The sequence below is a fragment of the Cicer arietinum genome, chromosome 4 (genome assembly GCF_000331145.2).
Source record: "Cicer arietinum cultivar CDC Frontier isolate Library 1 chromosome 4, Cicar.CDCFrontier_v2.0, whole genome shotgun sequence".
In the NCBI taxonomy this organism is placed as follows: Eukaryota; Viridiplantae; Streptophyta; class Magnoliopsida; order Fabales; family Fabaceae; genus Cicer; species Cicer arietinum.
In genome coordinates, this window is record NC_021163.2 from 65,111,999 (window position 1) to 65,123,942 (window position 11,944).

Genomic DNA, 11,944 nt, shown 5'->3' on the forward strand with positions numbered 1-11,944 from the left:
AATTTTATACAATAGTCCTAGTATATAGTATTAATTTGATGTATACACATTGCTTTTTTTTTAATCAAATAATTTAATGGTTAGATTCAGATTCGTAGAAATCACAATTGAGATTTTGTTAAAGGGAATTTGTATTGCAATATTCATGGGTATTTCTCTAACAAATGATATTTAGTAAGAGTGAGACATATTTGTTGTTCCACGTGGCCTTCTTAGAGCAACGAACTAGCCGCTGTATCCTCAAATAACAGAATTTGTCCAAAACTCCTAAGCTCCCAATAAACAGCCATAAACCCTAGAGGAGAGTCACAGACATGATTTCCAAAACGACACGTGTCAGTCGATTGAGACCCGAGCCTTTTGCAATGCAAAGTAAGAAGAATAAATAAATAAATGATTTATAAACTTCCTCACTTTTTTAGAGCACACAACAACATTAAAAAAAAGAAAAAACAAAGAGGCACACTCTCTATCTTTATTCACTCACTGTTTTATTTATCTATAAAATTCTTCTTCTCATTTTTTCTTCATTCAGATAATAACAACACAATTTCAAGAAGAAGAAAACAGAGAGATGAAAAAGAGTTACGATGATTTGGTTTGGTCAGAGTGTGAAAGAGAAACTGCTCAATTTCTTGTAGAGTTGTATCATCGTGTTAGTTTGATGAGTAGTATACCATACAGTTGGCGGTGTAAAAAGAAGAGATCTGCAATCGTCGAGAACCACGGTGGTGGTGCTGATGCCGGCGCCGCCGTGGTGGTGGGTCCTTCTTGTGACGCCGTGAAAGTTCAAGCTTCAAGTCCAGCAACCCCTCTTTCGTTTCCAGCAACTGAATCTGACGAAAAACCAAAACATTTGAAAAAGAAAAAAACTTCTCTCAAAAGGGTAATCTTATCTTTCCCTTTCTTTCTCTCCTATGCTTTTCTTCTGTTATAATAATAGTTTTATTTTTTATTTTTTATTTTTTTGTTATGTGAAATGAAGGTGGATTCAATGATATGCTTGATTCGTGATACGGCAAAATTTTCAATTTTTCCCACTCATCAGTTATGCTTGCAGATTCATATAAAAATGCCCTGTGTTTTTTTTAAAAAAATAATTAATTATCTGTGTTATTTATTTCATGTGTTTTTGCCGTGTTAACATATTTTTTATTTTGTGTTTCGTATCTGATTTTTGGGTTATGATTTTTGAGTGAACAGAAGAAAGAATATTATCTTAATATTATTGAAGATTTGACGAAAACCAAAGACTCACTCAATCAAGTAAGTTTATTTTATTTTTGTAAGAGTTTATTTTATTTGCTTGATTATATTCGGATTTTATTGAGTTTTTGATCCGATTTATTTTATTTTCATTTAATGTTTCGTGCTGATTGTTTGATTTGCAATGCTAATAGGAGATTGAAAATGTGAAGCGTCATTCTGACCAATTGAAGGACTTCAATTTGAAGTTGAAACTAAAGGAAAAAGAGGTACTACTACTACTACTACTAGATTTATTTTATTTTTTGAAAATTACTTCTACTAGTGTGTTAGTTTTTATTTTATTTTATTTTATTTTATAAAAAGTACTAGTAGTGTTAATAATAATTAATCTCTATTTTTCTTAAAAATAAAAATTGTATTTTTTTTATGACTCCAATAATTTATAGTTTGATTCTCATTCTGACTAGAGAAATGTTAGTAACACTTTTTTCTTTCTGTTAAATGATCATTTAATTTATTTTATAGTACCATTTTCTCGTTATAACTTAAATAATTTTTGTAATAGTCCTCTCTACTTTGGTTTTTTGGGTTTCTCTAATTTGCCTTGCTTATCCTTTTATTTTATATTTTTTGGACTTATTTGTTTTACTTTTGTTGTATTATCTCCATGGTGGGGCCAATAATTTATTTAGATTTATTTATGGAATTGTCTAATTTTACAGCTGCTAAGTAGTAATGGTCCCAAAGGTGAAAGCCAAAACCCCCCAAATTCGGAAATTAACCAGCCAATGCAATTGAATCATATCATCAAAGGAGTCAACTCATCAAAATCAACGGCTGAAAATGAAGATGATCAGAAGAATAAGCAACAAATGCCACCAATTCATCATAATTTTGGGCTTTACCAAATTTGCAGTAACGGCCAAGGTATAGTTCAGTTTCAGTGTGCTTCTAGTATTCCAACGACGTCGTTGCAAGTGGCAACTTCATCCACTGCTTCATTGGGCCGAAACAATTTCAACAGTAATATGGGCCCACTAACCATTCCTGATCTGAACTTATCTTTTGAAGAGTCTCTCCACGTGGACAATTCTCAACCGTTCGACGAGGCTACTGCAAATTTGGATTTAAGTAAAGCTATGGCAGCTGAAGCAAGACAAAGAAGGCTTCAGATTTTTAGGCTCAAGAAACCCGTGGGGAATAATAATAATACCAAACAACGTCAAGCTTCTTATAGATAAATAGTAACATATTTTTATTTTATTTCCATATACTCTTATTAATCTTTTCTCTCTTTTAGAAATTTAACTATGGATATTGAATATTTCTTGATGGGAAAGAAATTTGGTGACGTGGGATTGGAGTTTGCTATAATGTAAGATTAGGAAATTTGGTTGGCTCCTTTTTTTATATATATGAGAATTTCGTTGGATTTTTGCTCAATAAAATATTTTTGGAAATAATATCCGGTAATAATGTTCGAGATTCCTAGTTTTGTGAAAACTCGATTAAGATTTGGAGGCAATCACGCTCGGCGTAATGTTAAATGTGCTTGAAGAGAATCTAAATACCCAAAAGAAATCTGTCAAAAAAAATCACATTTTGTTAGTAATTTGTGCAATTAAATATTTGTTACATTTTTCATTGAGAGAATATTTGTTACATTTTTAGAGTAGCGTTAATCTAAATCAAATCTAAATTAAACTTATTTGATACAGTCTTATACTACTACTTAAGTAGATAAAAGATTTGTTTCAATGTTTTTTTTTGTTTTGAATTTTTTGTTATAATGATATAATATTTTGTTATAAATTAGTTATCGCAATCCTTGGACGATGTAGTAGCACATGGGAGAAAAGTTTTTCATGAAAGAAGTTTAATGTTGCATTTTGAGAGTTTTAGATTATAATTTCCTTCCGTTAACAATTAAAAAATCTATTGAATTAGCTTAAGAGTTCAAGTACAAATTGTGGGACCTATCGACAAAAAGAATTGCAAGTGTGAAATTAATTAGAGAAGGTAGAGTTCATCTACAAAACATTGGAATTAAAATTGATTATTGTTTCGATTTCGAATAGTATTTGAAAAAGTTATATTGGTAGTTTATATCAAAATACGATTATTTCAAAATTATTTTCTATTAAAAGTTTTTGTTGAATTATTTTAGGTCTTTGAATATATGATATAATTATTACGAAAAAAATTACACACAACTATAAAATTTTATGTTCAAAATTCAAAACATAATGTCCAAAAGTTCAATTTAAGATATTACTTTAAGTAGTTTTTTTTTTTTTTTTTAACTTTAAGAAGTGTTTGAATTTACAGTGTATTATATTTTCTCTCATTACATTGTCAACACATCCCAATCAATCATGAACATGACTCTAGATGAAATTAATAAAAATAAAATATTTTTAATGATTTAATGACTATATTCCATTAACAGTGTAATTTTTTTTACTAATAGTGTATATAAATTAAATTTCATTCTAATTGAAAAAAAATTTAAATATACATTTTTTAAGTTATTTTATATTTATTTGATAGTTCAATCGCTCGTTTTATCAATCACTTAAAATTTAATCAGCTCATTATTCATCGATCAACAAATTTATGTGTATTTATTTTATCAAATAGAGCTTAAATTTGAGACCACTAATTAAAGTGAAAGAAACATGTATAATCCCATTAAAACGCTTTTGAATTTAAGAAAATATCGAAAAGTCTATTTGACCTATGTAAAAAAAGGAGTTTATTTTATCATAAATAAATATTACAATCACTAAAGAAAATAAATAAATATTGCTATAGGAGTAAGCAAAACAATACTAATTAAGGCTATGTTTAACAAAAGAAAATAGAGCATAAGTTGTGGATGAGCCGATAAATTAATAAATTAAATATAATATATTTATTTTGTAAAATAATTTTTTATTGAACTATGTGTTAAATAAAAAATAACGTGAAAAGATAGTTATGTAATTCATTTTAAATATCTTTAATTTAAACAATGAGGATAAAAACAATTGGATTATAAACTCAAAGGCTATATGATGTAACATAAGGAAATGCTATAAGCTTTTCACCAAAATAAAAATTAACAAAATGTTATAAACTAGTGAACTCAATATTAGCTTTTGAAAAAAAAAAGTAATCCAACAGCTATATTTTGATTAGATAAACTTATACGTCATAAAATACATATTTATAAGATATAAAAGTATTTAACGTAATTTATATTTTAGTCATTTTACATTTGTAAGTATAAGAATAATAATTTTATATTATAAATAAATCTTTTAGATAGATAGGTGATATACGAAATAATTATATTTTAACAATCATAATTTTTTATTAAAAAAAAGAATATTTAAAGTTTTAATTTTTCAAAATAATACAATACAAATTATACCTAAAAAGTATAACTAATTATTAATAATAGATGAAAAAGAAGTTCATTAAAAAATAATATTTCGTTTTCTAAATCACATGTAAAATTTTTGAACACCATAAATACCAAATTTATTTATCATAAAACAAAATTATCAACTTTCAACATTTATTAATAATCAACTTGTAAAATATTGATGCTCCATTACTCATACGTTATATAAGTATAACATTGAAAACTTAATTTGAATTGATAACTAGAAGAATTTGAAAATGTAAAAATATTAGTTTACAGTGAAATTAAATAATTATATGTGGTTTTTTAATTGAAAAAAATAATTAACTAAATTGACCATATCTTTTAACAAAAAAATTTACTTAAATTCGACATCTAGTTTTATATATAAAAATACAGTACTCAAACTTTTTATAACTGAATTATAATCCTCAATTTCCAAAAAAACCCTCGCCTCAAATACTATTACAAAATTGTCCAATTGACATATCATTTTATATATCAATTATTATACACTTCTTCCTTTTATTTTTATTTTTTTTGACTAAAAACCTTTCTTCCTTGTGACTTATTCTTTAGATATATGAAGAAATATATTAGTATCTTCTTAGTAGGAAAATATAAATGTTATTAACTTTTGGGTTAAAATATTATTGGTCCGTACAAAATACTTCTATATTAAAAATGCTAAAGTGATATTTTATAAAAATTGAAAATTTATTTTATCTTTTATTAAAAAGTTATATTAGAGAAAACATATATAAGTATTTTTTTACAGTTATCATATTCTCGTAATTCTCGTAATGTTGACTTTATTCATTATAAAATTAATAATCAGAATTATGACAACATCTATAACATTAAACAAACACATCAATCTTATTAAATAATTTTATAATATAATTTTCACAAAGTTTACAAGAGTTAAAAATCCATATGAAACTAAATATTTATCATATGAACCAAGTATCTCTGCATTTTTTTAATCATGCCTCACTTAAAAAAAACATCAATATTTAGATGGTACCGACACACATACATACATGTATTATATTGTATTATACCAATGTGATAATACATAATTAATAACATACAAGTTGTCCGTCTATTTACTTTCTTATTATTTTCAATTACATATTAATTAGTTATATTTCACTGTTAACGGAAATAAAGCGATAAACATTTTATAATAATAAAGCACAAATTGTTTTGAAAAAATATTAAATCAAAATTTGGTAGTTCTTTCTCTATATATAGTTCTTTTAGTCCTATATTAAATTTATTTAGAGGTTGTATTTTTTTCTAAAAAAGTATATCATATTTGTTAAAATTATATTTGTATTATATATTATTAGTTAATAAAATAAACCCTAATACTGTGACACGTGTCAAGAGCAAGGATTTCCGAATCCCTTGAATTGATGATTTATAAACAGCGAGAGAAGAGAGAGGCGACGCAGTACTCACAATTACTCATTCAATCTCTTCCAACAAAATCTTCATTCTCTCACACTCTTCAACTTCAAAATACTCTTCTCACTCTTTTTCATTCAACACCAAAAAAAAATTATAAAAAATAGGATTCAGCATTGTGAGATTCAATGATTCAGAATCAGAAAAAGATGAAACAGAGGATAACTAGTTTTTGTTCTTCAGAGTGGTTAGAGGATGAGATTGAAATCGCTCAAGTTCTTCGTAACTTGTATCGTATCTCTTTGTTAACTAGTATACCTTACTCATGGCGATGCAAGAGAAAGAGATCTGCAATTCAAAACACTCATTCATCTTCTCCGCTGGAAAACCACCGTCCTGTTAACAACGCCGCCGCCGCCGCCGGTGTTGTTCCTCCTTCAACCGGTGTTATGAAAGCTGAAGCTTCCAGTCCTGCTACTCCTCTTTCGTTTCCAGCAACTGAATCTGACGACAAACCCAAACATTCAAAGAAGATTAAAACTTCTCTCAAAAAGGTATTCTTATCTTCCTCACTTTTTTTCTTCACCATTTTACAATTCGCTGTTATTTTTTTTTCTATTGTTTTCTGTTTTAGGTTTTAGGTTTGTTTTTCGCCTCTTTCTGGTTATGTATAATCTAATTTTTAGTTTTTTTTTTTTTTTTGTGTTAAAAGAAGCGAGAATCGTCTCTTAAAATTATTGAAGATTTGACCAAGACCAAAGCTTCACTCAATCAAGTAAGCTTTTTATTTTCTTTTCTTTTTGACTCTTTAATGAAATTTTTAGCCTCTTAAAATTCTTCTTATTGTTTTTATTTAATGATAATCTTTGAAAATTAAAATGTATTCAGGAGATTGAGAATGTGAAGCAACACTATGATCAGCTGAAGAGTTTCAATTTGAAGTTGAAATTAAGGAAGCAAGAGGTATGATTAACACTATGATCAGCTGAAGAGTTTCATTTGTTTTAAGGACTTGTTTGTTTTCTTTACCAATATTTGGTATATGAAATTTGCCATTTATTTTTTGCAGCTATTATGTGGTAATGACCCCAAAAGTGAAAGCAAAAACCCCAATTTGGAAATTGGGCAGAAAGTTCAATTGGATCAATCCAATGGTTCTGATTCAATCAACCCGTTGGAAATTGGACAGAAAGTTCAATTGGATCAATCCAATGGTTCTGATTCAATCAACCCGTCAAAATCAACGGCTGAAAATAAAGAACAGAAGATTCATCAACACCAACACCAACAAATGCAAATGCAAATGCAAATGGCTCCCAATCATCCGACTTATATGCCTTCCCAAACGCGTGATGGCAAAGGTGTTGTTCAGTTTCATTATCCATCTTCTAGCAAGCAAACGACGTCGTTGCTAGTTGCATCTTCCTCGACTATTGGATTGGGCCGCAACATCAAAAGTAATAATAACGGCCCATTAGCACTTCCTGATCTTAATTTACCAATGGATGAAGTGATCCACGTGGCTCCTTGTCAACCGTTGGATGAAGCTATAACAAATAGAGCATTTGCTGCAGCTCAAGCTAGACGGAGAAGGCTTCAAATTTTCAGGCAGAAGAAACATTAATCTCAAATGTGATGATTATAATCAGTACAGTTTAGGGAGGGGTTTTGATTGATAAAAAGAAGAATCTACTTCAATCGATATGGCTTAGGTACCGCCATGCATAACATAGGGTGGACAATTAGCTAGAGTAGTATGTGCTGTAGAGAAACTGATTCCAAAAGAAGGGAAATCAGCAACATTAAAATTACTTTCTTTGGATTCGATATCCAAAAATTCTTGGGAGCAGAGACATCCTCTGTAATTTTTTTTTTTTTTTTTTTAATAAATAATAGTGATAATTATTGATATATAATAGTGTGATATTATTTGTTAATTGTTTTAATTAATGTATTTTTTTTAAAAGTGATATAATATTTAAACATAAAAATTTGATGATTTTTTAAAATTATGAAGTATATATATTTTATTTGATTTTGTTAAGATTGGATAATTTGTGAAAATTGTAAAATCTAGAATTGAAATTTTATTTTATTTTTTTAATTTATCGATTATGTATAAATTGTGTAAAATTTTAAAAACATTATATAATTTTTATAAATTTCTATTTTAATTAATATTTATAATATCAGATTTTCCAAATATGTTGTACAATATCTACCACTTATTATAATAACATAACATAGTATAAAATAGTTTTATTTTACTTCCTTATGATTGTTCCTTTTTGTTTTCTTTTAGAAACTCAGTTTTGGAGATTGGTTATTATTAGTATTGCTTGGTGCGAAAGACAATTCTTTTGTGATGTAATAGACAAAAAGAAGAAAAAAAATCTTATCGGGGTTGCTGAAGTGTAAGTACATATCCGGAGATATGGTATGATTATGGTCAATGAAATATTTTTGGAAATAATATCTTATAATAATGTTTTGAGATTCTATTTTGTTTACTAATGTTTTGTCACTCCTTAGTTTTGTGAAAAATCGAATTAGATTTGGAAGCAATCGCGTTAACCTCAGCTTAATGAAATAAGTAACTTTTTGCCTTCATGATGATTAGTTGATTACTCTATAATAACACCTAAACTCTTTTTTTTTTTCGTAAAAAAAATATCTACAACTTTTAACCCGGTTGTGTTTTTTTTCTTTCTATCCGGAGTATGTTCAACCAAAAGGTAGGTAGAAATTAAGGTTTTATTATAACGTAAATATGTATATTTTTTCAATATAAATAAAAATTATACTGTTTTTATATATACTATAAAGTGTTTTAATAAATTATGTAAAGAATTTATGTTTAAGAGATTTGATATAATATAATATAATATATTGAATAACATAAATCTAGATAGGTGTTTTTCCACAGGCACCCATCAAAAATTGAATTCATGATTACCCTTAAGTGATCCAATTATTTACTTTGTTACTCGATGGTGGTCCCCTATAGTTTGTTTTTTAGGAGAATTTGGTAACAAAACAAAATAATTTTAGCTAGTATGAAAATTTGGTTGGTTTTTTTTTTTAAATATTTGTTTTTTTTTGTGTGCTTATGCATTGTCTGTTGTAATAGTTTCAGGAGGAATTTGAGGGTGAATTGTAGTAAGTTAATAACATTATTTGAGTTCTTTGTACCTTATGCAACTACTTCAAAAATGTGACCTCTCATTTCATAAAAAGTGTTAATTTCTGAGTCTCTTATTTCCATGATACAGTTATTAATAACTTACTTCGAGGGTAAGCTTTTCATATATAAAAAAGCTAATACAACTTTGTTTCAAGGGATATACGGTTGAGGTGGAGTAATTAGGGACTAGATGGACAACAGGATTGCATAATTGATATCTCTTTTAGTAGAATACTGTACACTAATAAAAGTGGATTTTAGAGTTTTTATTACTATTATAAATAAAAATGATTGCAAATCTTCGGTATAAAAGTTAATTATTTTTGATTTATTTGATACTAATATTTCTAATACATTTTTAATAAAAAATATTTAATATATGTAATTAAATATTTGACATTTAATTAGACAATTCAATAAATTTAAATTATATTATATATAAATTTAAAAAAATTAATTACCTGTAATTAGTTTTTTTAATAGTCATAAATATAATTATTTTTGTTTATAATAATAAATCACGAAATGTGTTATTACCGCTAATTACTGGTGCCTCAAAAATAGTTTTGTTGTTGTTGTTGTGTTTTTAACCGTGATCAAACATTTGAGCACTACTTCTTTGGCAGTTATTGATCATCTGTACATAACTCATCCATTAGCTCCATTGGTGCCAACTAGGATTTTTAAAAACATTTAACTTTGCAGGGACTTTTCGATTTCATTATTTTAAGTGAAATAAATTATAATCTCAAAATTTTAAGTTTAGGATTTTAGTCCTCCAATTTCACAAATTTGTAGTTTATTTTTTAAGACATGTTATTTTCATTAATGATATGAAATTAAATTTGATTATGTGATATTGTTGATTTGCATCGCTAAATCCTTTTACACATTTTATTTTTTACTTTAATTAATTATATATACATTTTTTTTATATACACCATTTATAGTCTAAATCAACAATTATATGTCATCAAATGTAATTTCCACATCATTAATAAATACGACACATTATAAAAAAATCTCAATATTTATCAAAAAAGGGAATTGAAGTTCTATCTTAGTTGAAATATTGGGATGAAAAGTGCATTTTAGAAGAAAAAAAAAAATAATTAATATATGTATAAAGATTAACTTCTATGCATTTATCGGGTAAATATTTTTTACATATGCATCCAACCAAATCAAACTATAATGCTACTTTCTTATGTTAGTTTCTAAAATATGTTTAACAAAATGTATATGAAATGATTTCATTCGATATATGTGAAATGATCAAATATAATAATAATTATTTTGAGACATATATATTAGGTGAATTTGAGAAAATTGTGATTTTATAAATTATTCTTATTGAACATAAATGGATTTTCATTATCATAAAAACAAAGTTTCTTCGATAAAAAAAAAATTCATAAACACAAAGTGGACAATAATAACTTGAGACTGATATATATATTATTTAATTAGATATACAATTAAAAAATAACGAAGATTATATTAAAAACTAAAAAAGTACATTTTTTCTAACTTGTTTTTACAAAATTTGTAATAGATCAATATTAGTAGTTAGTATTTTGTTGAGAATGAAACTGAAAGACTCAAACTTTCTTATCACTTTATATACCAACTTTAATTAAAAGTTATGCTTTTTAATGGAATGGACCCTAATAATTCTAGAATTCTAATCAAGAATTGTTATAGATAAAATTTGAACTTGAATTCTCTCTAAAGTACTCTATCTAATTTCGAAGCACGCAAAACAAAATAAAAGACATATTTTATTATTTAAAATATAATTAAAATAAATTAACTATTCACATTTAACGATATTATTCTTAAGACATTCTTTAATTAATTGACATTTTATTCTTATTAAAAATATTATCACAAAGGACAATTTAGATAATTCCATTAATTTTTTTTATTATTTTAATAAACTAAAAAAATATCAACTATTTTTCTTAAAAAATGTGAAGTTTTTTTTTTTACTTTATATAAGATTAGAGGAAGCAAAATTTTATAGGATAAATAAAGTTCTAATTTGTTTCCTATTATACCAATATCACTAACTATTTGTTTCACTCACCAGTCACCACTGACTATTTCTGTTTTACTTAAAAACAATATTTATTTATGTATATTATACTTAATTTTCAGTTTTTATTATTCTATTTTATCAATTCATAAAATTTATTCTTTATATTAATAAAAGTCAACAGTTTTCATTATAGATTTAATATATTTTAAGTTATGTGGCATATAATTTCATGATATATAATTATCTAGATGCATTATATATTCATATGTCATTATTTAAATTACAAAAAAAAAATTCCAAAGTTAAAAGTCAAGTTTTTAGACTATTTTATTGTGATTATATGAGTGTTAATTATTTTACACCATCATATCATTTGTCGCGTTATTTAAAGCACGTTATATTGTCATTTTATGATTAAAAAATTAAAATGAAGAACAAAAACTATCATATTTTAAAATAGGTTAAACAATTTCGTTAATTGGTAAAAATAAGAGGACTAAAATTGCAATTAAGTCTTCATATTAAAAGAGTACATCGATCGAGAATAATACAAATACAAAGTCGTTAAAAATGAAAAGAATAAACCTACAAACAATTCACAACATTTAAGTTAATAGTATAAAATAGTAAAATGCTTATAAATTTGACAAAATTAAAGTGACCAGGATATCTATGCCTCTGAATTTGC

General features: G+C 26.0%; 2 protein-coding genes across 2 annotated transcripts; both read left to right on the plus strand.

Moving 5' to 3' along the window:
* The first annotated feature begins 420 nt into the window (after positions 1-420).
* On the plus strand, positions 421-2,641 carry LOC101495886 (uncharacterized). The gene is made up of 4 exons (XM_004499219.4): positions 421-886; positions 1,204-1,266; positions 1,401-1,475; positions 1,932-2,641. The coding sequence occupies exons 1-4, from the start codon at positions 575-577 to the stop codon at positions 2,448-2,450; spliced, it is 969 nt and encodes a 322-aa protein (XP_004499276.1). The 5' UTR covers positions 421-574; the 3' UTR covers positions 2,451-2,641.
* A 3,417-nt stretch (positions 2,642-6,058) lies between these two features.
* On the plus strand, positions 6,059-7,998 carry LOC101496217 (uncharacterized). Its single transcript, XM_004499220.4, has 4 exons — positions 6,059-6,585; positions 6,744-6,806; positions 6,920-6,994; positions 7,101-7,998. Exons 1-4 carry the CDS (start codon positions 6,220-6,222, stop codon positions 7,653-7,655), a joined length of 1,059 nt encoding a protein of 352 aa, XP_004499277.1. The 5' UTR covers positions 6,059-6,219; the 3' UTR covers positions 7,656-7,998.
* The last annotated feature ends 3,946 nt before the right edge of the window (positions 7,999-11,944 follow it).